Source organism: Camellia sinensis, chromosome 10 (genome assembly GCF_055761805.1).
Source record: "Camellia sinensis isolate YWXY chromosome 10, ASM5576180v1, whole genome shotgun sequence".
Classification (NCBI taxonomy): Eukaryota; Viridiplantae; Streptophyta; class Magnoliopsida; order Ericales; family Theaceae; genus Camellia; species Camellia sinensis.
The window spans coordinates 26,903,102-26,916,815 of NC_138970.1; the positions used below are offsets into that span (position 1 = coordinate 26,903,102).

A 13,714-nucleotide genomic window follows, 5' to 3' on the forward strand; every position below is an offset into this window, starting at 1 on the left:
TGTGGCGTAAATAGATCTTGCTCATACACCATCAAAGTATTTGAATGAAAAACAGAGCATACGCCATCAAAGCATTTGAATAAAAAACAGAGCAGCAGCAACCGTAAAACCTATCAAGCAAATGGTCTGTCTGTCCTCTTAACCCTCCACAATCCTAACTCTCTCACAACTCAATTGAAAACCCAGGTCAACAATAACGACTTCTCCAGTCGATCAAATTTGATTAGTCTGCAAAAGTTTGAACAGGAAGAAGAAGGATGGTCTTAAATCTGATCTGATCGAATACCTTGCAACCCACACAGCTAGATGCGTCACTTCAGTTCAAATCTGGACAAATTTACATCCAATAAACCAAGGGAATCCTAAAGCATTGACATTTTACAAGCATGTAAAAACAGTTGAATTTCCCACATTGAAGGTTGTGGCAGAATTATTTCATAACTGACTAAAAAACAAACAAACTGAAAATACAATCTCATTATCCACTCTCCAATATTGCCAGGCAAGTTTTGCTTCGGAAGTATGAATCTCAAAGTCTAGACCAATACATCTACTACCTGGAACATAGGAGAGATTGCCGTGCCTTCTTCCACCAGGATGGTTGTGCTTGCTAGACAGAGGCATAATCCATTCCCTCATTTATAACATGGAAAATTACATTTTGTAAAAGTTGTGATACATAAGAGCCTTATTATTCAGTCCCGCGGTAGTCTGTTGCATTTGTCTGTCCACCACTCAGTGTGATCCTATAAAGATAGAACACAACTATTGCACCACTGCACAGGGCAAAGCAAATTGTCAGATAAACAAATGAACTACATGCCAATTCAGTTTAGCATGTTTTAAATCAAAGTCGTCAATGATTGTCTAGCATTTGGGATGAAATTACACGTTCTTGATATCACACATCATCCTTTTAAGCATGTAATTTAAAATATCTAGAACTAGACGTATGTGTGCCCCAATCCTTCTCAACTGCTATACATTAGAAAGAGATCTCTGCATACCACCATGCAGTCACAAAATGGCTACCACAATCCAACATTTTCAAGACGATTGTGCCAAAATATTTACCAAAAGATCTTGTGACTTATCCATGTAGATGTTATAATTGACAGCATTTTTCAACTACATTACAAGCATACACTGTATTGCCTTTGATTACAGAAAGAACTGTCAGTAACTAATTAACCTTTTGGGCAGCATTTAGATGGAGAGATGTCAAATGAATGGATGAGCTTTAAATTTGCAAATCCATGGGAGAGATAGTAATCATTCCAATGATTAAAATCAAATCTGTTCATTTCCAGTCCATGAATCCAAATACAACCTTAAGACTGTTTGGATCTTGGGTTTGTTGAGGGAAAAGAAAAAGTAGGACAATTATATCACTTTTCCCTATTCATCTTTTATTTTTCTATAGGAACCAAACAAAAAATAGATCTTGAAGACGTCTATTCATTTTCCCAATCCAACCAAACAAAAGCAAGTAAATTAGGCTGTGTTTGGTTATGTTAAATATAATTCCACCATTTCATGTTTGGATGGAGTTTTCAAAATGTGATTCCACCACACATTTCAAAATGTAATTCTCCTTCACGTTTGGCTACTCTCTCTCTCTTTTGTGTTCTCCATTCTGAAAAATCGAGAATTTTTGAATTTTGGACCTACCTGGTCATCCTCCCGAACGCTCGGCCAATTGACCGGAACAGTGTATTTTTTTTTTTCTTTTTTGGCAACTGTCAAACGTCAATTGCCACTTGTTATTTGGAGGAAAAAAAATTATATTTGTTTTTGATATTTTTTAAATATAAAAATTATTTTTTTTAAACCAAAATGACAATTTCTTTTTTATTTTTTATATTTGAATGTTAGCATCAAGAGTGAGGATTCTAAGATATTTGTGAAAGATGAAGAGATTAAGGAAAGATGGAAGAACTATTTTGAGAAATTATTAAATGAGGAACATGAAAGTACAGCTATAGGGAAATAAATAGCCAATAATACGATAAACAAAGATTAAAGGTTCTATCGCAGGGTTAGGAACTTTGAAGTGGAGATTACACTTACAAAGATGAAATCAAATAAGGTTTTAGGACCCGATGATATCCCTATTGAAACTTGGAAATGTTTGGGTAAAAAGGGAATTGCTTGGTTGACTAGGTTATTTAGTAAAATTTTGTTGACTAGGAACATGCCAGATGAGTGGAGAAAGAGTATTTCAGTGCCAATATATAAGAATAAAAGAGATGTCCAGAATTGCAACAATTATAGAGGAATCAAGCTAATATGTCATATAATGAAAGTGTGGGAGAGGGTGATGAAACGCCAATTGCGAGATATAACAGAGGTGTTAGAGAATCAATTTGAGTTTATGCCTGACAGGTCAACAATGGAAACGATTTATCATTTAAGGAGAGTAATAGAAAAGTATAGAGAAAAGAAAAAAAAACATTCATATGGTGTTTAACGACCTTGAGAAAACATATGATAAAGTGTCCCAGAATATAATATGGTGGGTGTTAGAGAAAAAAAGGGTAACAAAAGGTTACATTGATGTGATTAGGGACATATATGAAAGGGTTGTGACCACTATTAACAAGGTTTTAAAAAGCGGCCGCAACCGTTACGTAACGCCGTTACGTAACGGTTGTGGTCGTTACCGCCACCCGTTACGGCCGCTTTTGGCTTTTGGCTATAGCGGTTGTAATGGCTGCTATAGCGGTTGTAATGGTGCCGTAACGGCCGTAACGGCATGTTACGCACCGTTACGTAACGGTTCCAAATTGCTTTTTTCGAAAAAAAAAAGTTGAAAATACGGAAGAGAGATAGAGAGAGAAGAGGGAAGATGGAGGAACAAGAGATAAAGAGAGAGAAGAGGGAAGATGAAGAACATGTTATTGATTTGTTGAAGCTGTAAGACTTATACTATTATATTCAGATGCTATCACTCAACCATTTTGCTTGTGTGTGTCTATCTATATATTGTTTGATAATAATAATAACAAGTGTGGTCATTATCTATTTGGCTTGATTAATATATATATATATATATTTAGGCTTTTATTTATTCACTTACTTTTGTCATTGTTTATCTTATATATAATAGTTAGTGATTGATTTTTTATATAATATAAAGTCATTAATTATTAAAATAAAATGTAAAAAACTCAGTTTGTAATGATTTAAAAATATAAAATATACTGGATCAAACTAAAAAATTTATAAAAATTAATCAATATTTATTTTAAAACTCAGTAAATATGATCATGGAAAAAAAATGTGCGTATCGGTAAGTTTTTTTTAAATTGTGCGAAAAATAAAAAAATTCACGGTTCCGGTTACCGCAACTGTTACGCTACGGCCTTTACACCCCACAACTGCAACCGCTCCACCGCCACCGTTACGGCGACCGCAACCGCTTTTTAGAACCTTGACTATTAAATTACCTGCTGGAGAGAAATGAATTTCCTATAACTATAGGGTTACACCAAGAATTTACCTTAAGTCCTTACCTTTTTGCTTTAGTTATGGATGAGTTGACGAGAAATATTTAGGATGACGTGTTATGGTGTATACTTTTTGCAAACGATATTGTGCTAGTAGATGAGACTAGAGAAGGAGTTAACACAAAGTTGGAGACTTGGAGAAAAGCTCTTGAATCTAGAAGATTCCGGATAAGCAGAACTAAAACAGAGTACATGGAGTGTAAATTTAATAACAGTAACAATGAGAGCAGAGGAGAAGTGAAAATTGAGAACTAAGAACTGCCTAAGAGTGAATATTTTCGTTATTTAGGGTCGATTATCACAACAGTGGGGAAGATTGATGCGAATGTGGCCCATAGGATTAAGGCGGGATGGTATAAGTGAAAAAGTGCGTCTGGAGTACTGTGTGATAAACGAATACCCACTAAACTAAAAAGTAAGTTCTATAGAACGACTATTAGACCATCGATATTGTATGAGACGAAGTGTTGGGCAAGCAAGAAACATCATGTAGATAAGATGAGTGTGACTGAGATAAAGATGCTAAGATGGATGTGTGGCAAGACTAGACAAGACAGGACAGAATTAGAAATTAGTGTATTCGGGAAATGGATAGGAATAACGCCGATAGAAGATAAGTTCAGAAAGAATCGATTGAGATGGTTTGGTCACATTTAACGGAGACCAACAGAGGCAATAGTGAAGAGATGCAATGATGTAATAGCAGATGGGGGTGTTAGGAGACGGCGTAGGCGTAGATTAACGTTGGCTAACATTGTAAATAGAGATATGTATCCACTTAATTTCACTAACGAAATGGCCCGCGTGAAGAAGAAGGATTCATGTAGCCGACCCACATTTGATGGGACTTAAGGCTTATTGGGTTTGGTTTGGTTTGGTTTGGTTTGGTTTGGTTTGAATGTTAAAAGAGTTTGGTTATGAGTTTTGAATATAATTTTCAATAGAATTTTGAGTTATGTGCTTGGTTATGAGTTATAACTTTTTGAATTAAGTTTTGAAAACTCTTTTCAAAACTCATAACCAAGCAAATTTTCTTATTTTACATGTCACATCAAACATTTAAAACTCAATTCAACACTCAACTCAAAACTCTTTTCAAAACTCATAACCAAACAAATTTTCTATACTCAAATCATAATTCCAAAACTTACAAACTCAAAATACAACTCTATTCTCAAATCATATTTCTAAAACTCTACCAAACGCTACCTTAGATTCTCCCGTTTTATTTTGTTGTTCATTTCTTTTCTCTTCCTTTGAAAAATACAAGAACCAAACAGATAATAAGAGATTATGAAATGAAATCATAATTCTAACCACACCGATATCCCATAAGCTTTTCCCCTTACAACCAACACCAAGCTGCTGTTCAGAAATTTAGCATTAACTGTAAAAGTTCCAGTATGCTATTCCATTCATCCAGTTCCAAATTTTCCATAGATTACAACCAACACCTTTATTCCACAATTCCTAAACTAACATAATTAAACATAATTCCAAAATAGCAGGAGATCCATAAGTTGATTAAAAGAAAAGATCATGACAGAGTGTTAAAATGAAGCACCTGAACAAGGCTGTAAAGCAACTGCCAAATGAAGGTCTCTGCAAGGTTCCCAAAAAAAAAAAAATAGAGAGAGAACAAGAAAATGTCAGAAAATATCACATGTTTAACCAGTTGGCCAAATTCATGCACCTTACTAGGAGGTAAGACACCCCCCTCACCAGGGTATGGTCTTCAATGTATCCAAAGAAAGGGGGGGAAAATAACGAAGAAAATACATGTTTAACTACTGTTGAGAAGGCATATTAAAACCAGTAATAGAATGATAGCTAGATAATCTTACCTCAAACAGCACACGTGTCTCCCTTAAAAATAATATGCTGGCTATTGCTGCAGGATCAACAGTACAATCAATCAAATCAAATCACAAACATAACTGAAAGTGAACTCTACTAACAGAGAAAATTAAGTAACAAATACAACTCCACAAAAGTAAGCTGAAGCCTGAATTCCAACTTCATCCCCCTGTTGAACATTAAAAGACAGTGGTCAATCCTGACATTTTAGAAGAGGGGGGTGGGATATTAAACACATCCTTGATGTTAATACCAGGCAGTTGTCTAACTGCATTCATAAATTAATATTCTTTCACCAACCTAAATCTTTAGATCTTTCAAACAGCCATTAAAAAATGTTAACGTCCAGTTTACAGCTAGATCTGGGAATGAAATGAATACATTTTGATGGGAAGTTGTATTACCAAAAAAAATTACCTAAAATCATCATTTATGCTTACTTCTAACAGAATTTATTTGAACGGTAAAAAATACACATCATTCTCTGATTCTCTACGTTTCACTTATAAGCCTTTATGGGTGGTGGCCTTCTCCTGTACTTCTCAGTTGAAAGGTGTTCTTATGGCCCATTCCACCATTGTGGGTGTCACTTAGCAAATGGAAAAGTAGACAATAGGAGCAAGGCCATTCCACCATTGTGGATGTCACGCAGGAACAGTCCTCAAACAACCTCCAAAAATCCTCTCTCACAAACATAGCTCAAAAAAAAAAAGTATCCATAGTACTAAGGCATGTGCAGCAATATGGATAGTTTAGGGTTTCTAAGTTTCTGACATAGTAGAAGATACACCATATCATGTATTTACGCATTGAAGGAATAAGATGTGCATTGTTTACAAAGAAACACATAATAGTGGAACAAAAATGCAAATAATATACAAATTTGACATAATGTGGATTTTGTCATTTGTTCCCTTTTAAGTTTATTTTATCCAAAGGATTTCAAGGGCAGAAAAAATGGAGTCAAGATAAGCTTTGGGCATCAAACTTGAACCCAATGAAGAGAAAACTGCATGATGTGTCAGAGGATTAATGCTGCAAATGAGCCAAGCCGAGCCAAGCACTAAGGTGTTTGAGCTTGGCTAAGTCAGTTTAATGTATGTTCGGCCTCAGATTGTGTTCATGATGAGCACAGCAATGCATATTCAGGCTTGGTTTGTGACACTTTCATAAGCTCACAAGCCTAGCTCAACTCGTATTGGTAATACTTATGATGACCTATGCAATGGCTGGAGTAATACAATGCAAGGAATCATACTGTGATTAAGTTGCAAGAAGGCCAATTTTTTTTTTTTTTTTTATTATCATTGGAGTGTCCGGATCAAAACCCGACCAATCCCCAGCGGCGCACAAGCCCTCGGCAAGGAGTTTTCCGCAAGTGCACCACAATTAATTCAAAGATTTTCCACCAATCTGATGGCCCCAAGGAATTGTTAGCACTTAAGAGATTTCGATCCCTAAACCTTGGAAGGAGCAAACTCCCAAGATCCAAGGCCTTGCCACCAGGCCAACCCCTTGGGGTTTGCAAGGCCTCGTTTGGGAACAGGCTAATTTAGTAACTTTTTGGCTATTTGGCTAAAAAGGTAGGTAAAAAAACTTGTATGTTTGGGATGACTTTTTGGCTAATTATGAAAAGATGTGCAAAAAGTAGAGAGAAAAGAGAATCTTTGACTTTTTGGTATGGGTTGTTGGCTTTTTGGCTAATTTAGTAACTTTTTGACTAATTGGCTAAAATAGCCTCTTGCCAAACGAGGCCTAAGTTGCTATTGTTTTAGAAGCCATTCAATTGAATGATCAATTAACTGCCGTAGTGAATGATGTTTCACACAGACACATGGTGTTAATAGATGACTCCTTTATAAACCAACCTGCTTGCCCTTTCAAGGCTAGAGGAAATGACTCTCTTCTTCTCCATGATCTCAGACTAGTGACACCTAAGGCCAAAAGAGCACCACCAAGGACAACACCAAACCTAATAGCTGAAATGCTTCCAGTTAGCATGAAGGAAAGAAAGCCACTTAAACAAAGAAGGATACCTGCAAAACATTAGCAATATGGTTACAAAAAATTGAAGTACTGCAAATCAGAGTTTTAAAAGGCTTTCTTGAGGCTCACCTCGATGCTCGCCTCGCATTGAGGCTAAGGTAAAACGCATCAAAGCTTTGATTTTTAGGCATTACTCCCCAAAGGCTTGCGCATCATAGTTTGAGACATGTGCCTTAAGTGCACTTTTTACGCTTTTTGTGCATAAGCATGTGAGGAGTATGCACATGCAGAAGTTGCCGTGGGCATTTGTTAAACTTATTAGATTGTTTAAACATAAAAAATTAAAAAGAATCCATTTTTACAACTATATTCTACAGGAAAAATTAAGTAAATGATCAATCAAGAAAAACACAGTTAATGGTCAAGTGAGAAACTCAATCACTGAAGTTAAGAATATCGATTTCTCTTTCAATGAAGGAAAACTTCCTTCTATGCAGTAAAATGTTCAACGCATTAAAGCGAAAAGTATTTACACATTTATATTTAATTTTGTTTTTATTTTTTTAACTATTTAAAAATATTTAATTTATTCAGTTAATATTAAAATTTGAAATTTGAAATGCTTGCGCCTCAACGTCCTGAGGCTTACACCCCGCCTCATGAGGGGTAAACGCCTCAAGGTACGCATTTACCTTTAAAAACTTTGCTGCAAATCATCTTCTGCTTAATATAAGCACCAGACAAAAAATGATGTTGAAGCATAAAACCATTGGAACCAAATAACAGAATAGAGAATGTTTACAATATTTCTGTCAAAAATATTAATGCTTAAATACTTACCATATGGTATCCCAATGTAAAAGTCACACACTTTAGAAATGTCCTTGACATCATCAGTTGAGGAAGCGAATGTTTCAATGATATCCTTCACTGGTTCAGGGGATTTCTCAGCAGCAGTGGATAGATATTCTTTGCCCTCTTCGCTGATTTCCTTTGCAACCACTGTTAAATCATACCTTGCCTTTTCTGCTTGAATTTTCAACTGCTCTGAGGTTTCTTTTAAAATGACCATTGCTTTCTTAGAATACAACTCGTATGCTTCTTGTGACACACTCTGCATCTTTAGTGCTTGTTCTTTGAAAGAGGCTAGAGTCTGTTTCCATGCTTCTTGTGATTCTTTAGCTTCCGCTTGAAGATCGCTCTTCTGTTCCTCCGCTTCAACTTCTAAAGGTTTCTAAAAATCAAATACGTAAAAGACCATCAAATACGCATAGACTTATTAGCACCAAAGAAAAATATGTATACACTTATGAATCAAATCAAATCAAGTGTGACAATAAATCCAAGCTAACCATGCAAAATATATGGTTGAGATTATGCATGCATAAGAAGATAAACCATAAGCTTTGCTTCATATATCATTACTTAACTAGCAAACAAGCAACTCCTTTCCAAAACTTCACATTTACTCCAATTATAGAGAAGATTATGGTCACCCATCCTCTTAATCATATGGAAATTATTCCTTAAAATTATATCAGTTCAACAAAGGCCACTATGTTTTCCCATCCCTATTCTACCCTGTCCCTAGAGTAAAAATTGTACATAAACCTCAAGATCTCGTGCATTTGAATCAAGAAACTGAAAGGTCATTACTTGATTATGCAACTACAAGCATGCCTGATGAAGAAAGATGTAGTTCAACAATTTTTTCCCCCTATAAACAGAAGTTGAACTTATGAGTGATATATTGCCACAACTTCCCTACAGTCATTAGTCCACACTGACAAATTTAAATATATATATATATATATATTAAATGTCAGGCCACAGCAATATAGAATAACCAAGATGTACCTGGCAAAAGATAAACATGCTTTATGCACCAACAACGAAAGCCTTCCCAACATTATACAAGACTAAAAACCCCAAATGCATATGGTATACAGTATTAAAACATATGTTCCCAATTGGTAAGTGCAAACAAAATACCCATCTTTTACACCAGAGACAAAAACACTTCACTATATTGATTTTTGTTTCCCTTTGTAGATTGAATTCACCATAATGTCAGTGATTCACAGGCTTCCATAACATCAGTGAGATACAATCTTGCAACGCATTGATGTTGAAAATCTATTCTATTTATTCTATTATATTATATAGAATAAATATACCCCATTTGGTGTAACTGCTGTCATGCTTTTTAATTTTTCCAAGAATGACCTCCACATCCAATAGCTGCTAAATAAACCATAACTACTACAGTTTTCTTCATTCATCAAATCGTCCAAAAAAATTTAATGCAAAATTGCAAACGCATCACATTTGCACCCACCACTAATCATTTGAAAAATGAGCTTTAGCATAAACACAAGCAGAGAATGCAGTTAGAGGTGATAAACGGTTAATTATTCAAACTTGGTTTGAAAACTTTAACGAGCTTTAGAATTGGTTCAAGTTTGGTTCATTAAGCTTTCAAGCCGACCTCAAATGAGCTTTTGTTGAGCCAAGCTCAATTAGTGTGGTATTTTTATATAGTTTTAGGTTATCAAACCAAGCCGAATGAGCAATTGATTGTTCAAACTTAGTTTGAAAAGTTTAACAAACTCCAAAAATGTGTTCAAGATTGACTTGTTTACCCAACAAACTAAGCTCAAATGAACTTTTAACAAGTCAAAGATAAATTCAGCTCGAACTGTTTGGTACATTTATTACCCCTATATGCGGTTCAAACATGTGCAAAAATGGTGTCAATTTTGGCTCTTCCCCTGTCCAAAGATGAAAATTTTACACATTCGGGGAACTAATGAAATTCATTTGTTTATTTTGAGGGGAAAAAAATAATACTTGTCCTTTCTTAGTGCAAAGAATAATATTAAATGCACTAATTAATGTATTAACTAATATAATATTATATGCACCAATTAATGTACTCATCATACAATTGGAAAAAGATGAAAGAGAACTGAAGCAAAAAGGCATCCTTTCCTCATCCTCAACTGCTGTTTCTAATTATCGGCCACCTCAAGATTCTATGATGGGTCCTCCAGGATATCCACCAGCTACAGGAAGTACTGCCATTCCTATTCCTCAGAGACCAACATATGGAGACCGAGTACCAAGGTTCTCTAATTTCAGAAGAGATCCAAAGAATGAATGGTGGAACTTACCTTCTGCAATGCATCAGACAGGAGCAATCTTTGTAATTCCACATCCTCTTGGAAAATTTGATGATGTTTTCATGCGATGGGAATCAATTTAACTAGTATGCCAATCGATGATGTGGCAAAATTTAAGAGGCGTTTGGTATTTATAATATGATTAATGAGTGGGTTAATAATAATGTCATAATTAGTATTGATACACTAGTTAATTAGTACACTAATTAATGCATGTATCACCATGGTAGTGCAAATGCTTCGTCATAACCCTGCAAATTCCAACAACAATAAATGCTCAAAAATCTCCTGAACTATTTCAAACAATTCTCATGTGAATCAAAAACATACCTTTCAAAATATCCCTTTCAAAATTTCAATCAATGCCAACATTTAATACCAAAACAAGTAAATCAAGCAATTGAATCCAAAAAAACAAAATAATACAAACCACCAAAAGCAATTGCGTAAACTGATCGAAACACAGCTCACCGATTCCTCGTGCGAGGCCGCGAAGGAGAACACCGACCGGTTCCGTAACCCTTGCTCGTGCAGAGGAAGTAAACCGAGGCCGAGTCCCCTGGGACAAACGAAGATTCTGGGAGGTCGGATGAGAGATTCGAACCGAAGAGATGTCTGTGAAGGACACAACGCCATTGAAGCTCTCTTCGAGAAGGGACAAAAGCTAGGGTTAGGGTTTGCAAACGTGAAGGATTCGAGCGTAAAACCCATGGTGCGTACACTGGTTCTAGAGAGAGAGTGTGTGGGGTTTTACAGAGAGAAAGAGGGAGTCTGCCGGCGAAACTCACGATGGAGCGAGGGATTTACAGAGAAAGAGAAACATCCGCATCCGAAGTATCCTATGTATCAATTAGTATAGTTTATAGAAGATAATTTAAGATATTTTTAATATTTATAATGTGATATAGTTTATAGAAGATAATTTAAGATATTTTTAATATTTATAATGTGATTAATAAATAATATTATAATGCGATTAATTAATAAGGGTAATAATAATATTATAATTAATATTAATATATTAATTGATATATGTAGTATCGTATATTCACGGAGCGTTAATCCTAAGAGTGAGTATTCGCAAGGATATTTAAATTTAAATTCACTCGGTTTGACCCAATCGAGTTGACTCCACCCTATCACACACTTAACTTGAAATTTTGGATAAATTACAATAAATTTGAAGAAAATATAAAATTTAATATGATTATGGTGAATTTATTAAAAGAACTAAAATTTAATATGAAAATGCAAGAACAAATAATGAAACATATTCATTTAGCATAAAATAATGACAATATTCATTTTTTTGTCTATATAATTAACGAATTATTAATGAAGATGGAACTGATTATTATATAAGTTAAAACATTAAAAGAAATTACTGTAATTATATTAAAATTATAGTATCAATTGTATTTTTTATAAATCATAAGAGAAGTCTATGAAATTTATCCTAAAAATTTTATGACTTTTTTTACTAAAATAGTTGTTTTTTTAATTTAAAAATATTTTTTAATATTTATTTTTGTCAAATTAATTTTTAATTTTCGCAAAGAAAAAAAAAATTAAAAACTCAATCAAACTAAAAACAATTATCAGAAAACAAATTCTAAAACTCCAACCAAAGAGAGACTACATCCAAATATATCATTAAAAAAAATAGTACAAATTCTTCAAAGCATTGAAGGATTATAACAATTAAATTGTTTCGTAAATGGTCCATCCTTTGTGATATTTTCATACTATTCTATATTACCTTTCCATGTTACATATCTTTTCCACAACCCCACCACCACATGGAGAGCAAGAAAGGAATAGATGCAGCTCTGCTAACAGCACTCTTTCGTTTTGTTGGCTTGTGTCAATAAGCAAGGCACCCATGCATCATCCTCTAACAAGAAACCCAAAACAGGAATGGTAACGGAGCAGGACGGAACTGGTTGGTGGTGTTTTATTTCCCACTTTTGTTTCTTTTATTATTAGCTTATCACCCGTACTATGCACGGGATAATTATAGATATTTATATTTATTTTTATTTTTTTTAATATAGAAATTATGTTTTTTAAGATTTTTTATAAAAATAATTTAACAATCTTATTAATAACCATGGTGCACAGGAGAAAATAAAAATGCTACTGCAGTAACTATGTACGGATTGTATTCATAATTATTTGTATGAGGGGATTTTAAATGCTAATCAAGGATTTTGACCAAATCAATAAATGCAAACATGTGGATTGAAAAAAGTTAATAAATGCTGATCAGGGAATTTGACCAAATCAATAAATGCTGAGTTTTTTTTTTTAAATAAAAAATTTTAAAAATTAAGATTGAGAGATTGGAACTCCCACAAGCCTTGGGGTTTAGAAACCCCATTTTTCTTAATATATTTACAATTATCTATACGTATGAATTGTAATTTTTAAATGTCTTTTTTTTTTTTAAATGTCTTCTCTTTTTCCTTTTCTATATTATATTAAAGTTTAATATTTTGATAATAATCATATGTGTTAGACTTTTCAATAAATTTTTTTTATACTTGTTCTTAATGTATTAAAGTGTTATTATGAGGCATAATAATCTTATATGTTGGGACTTTTCAAGGAATATATATGTGTTGGATTTCAAAGATTTTTTTTTATACTTGTTTTAATGCATTAAAATGTTATTATGAGGGTAAGACTTAGGGGTTGGGAGAAGTTAATAAATGCTAAGATTTTTTTTTTTAAATCAAAAAATCAATAAATTTAGATTGGGAGATTGAAGCTCCTACAAGACTTAGGGTTAAAAACTCTATTTTACTTAATATATAGTATAGATTATTATTATTTGTTGGAATAGGGTAAGGGAAATCAAGAAGATGACGACAACGAAGAGGTATCAAGATAATTTGTCACATTTAGAAGGCAAATAGTATTAATGAAAGAAATGATATAACACATGCGGAAGAATGATTATCAATGTTTCTATGTTTCCTCTTATTATATTTAATAAATTAAATTATATTTATATATATATATATATATATATATACAATAAGTATTTAATTAATTTAATTCAGGAAGGAAAAACAAATTTCATCCCCTCCCCATATATATATATATATATATTCAGGGCAAGAAAAAAACCAAAATTGTCATCCTTGACACAAAATTATAAAAATAGTAAATTTGAAA

The 13,714-nt window shown here is 33.7% G+C and overlaps 1 protein-coding gene across 3 annotated transcripts; it reads right to left on the bottom strand.

Annotated features, from left to right (window-relative positions):
- Positions 1 to 187: 187 nt before the first annotated feature.
- On the bottom strand, positions 188 to 11,488 carry LOC114294865 (protein FATTY ACID EXPORT 3, chloroplastic). 3 transcript variants are annotated; one of them, XR_014341862.1, is made up of 6 exons: positions 11,006 to 11,415; positions 8,193 to 8,586; positions 7,235 to 7,402; positions 5,354 to 5,535; positions 5,074 to 5,111; positions 188 to 776 (listed from the first exon to the last, which is right to left on the bottom strand). XR_014341862.1 is itself a non-coding variant. In XM_082891163.1 (6 exons), the coding sequence occupies exons 1-6, from the start codon at positions 11,243 to 11,245 to the stop codon at positions 692 to 694; spliced, it is 972 nt and encodes a 323-aa protein (XP_082747289.1). In that variant the 5' UTR covers positions 11,246 to 11,488; the 3' UTR covers positions 188 to 691. The 3 variants fall into 3 exon arrangements, 2 of the variants coding, with proteins under 2 accessions (XP_082747289.1, XP_082747290.1); XM_082891163.1 differs by having other exon boundaries at positions 5,354 to 5,400; positions 11,006 to 11,488; XM_082891164.1 differs by lacking the exon at positions 7,235 to 7,402 and having other exon boundaries at positions 5,354 to 5,400; positions 11,006 to 11,398.
- Positions 11,489 to 13,714: the final 2,226 nt, after the last annotated feature.

Excerpts from the sequence above, each read along its gene's own strand:
- LOC114294865 (XM_082891163.1), bottom strand. The coding sequence starts at position 11,245 with ATGGGTTTTACGCTCGAATCCTTCACGTTTGCAAACCCTAACCCTAGC. Across the intron at positions 7,403-8,192 it reads TTACATTGGGATACCATATG|GTATCCTTCTTTGTTTAAGT; the intron begins GTAAGTATTTAA and ends AATGTTTTGCAG. Across the intron at positions 777-5,073 it reads TGCTTTACAGCCTTGTTCAG|TGGTGCAATAGTTGTGTTCT; the intron begins GTGCTTCATTTT and ends TGCCCTGTGCAG.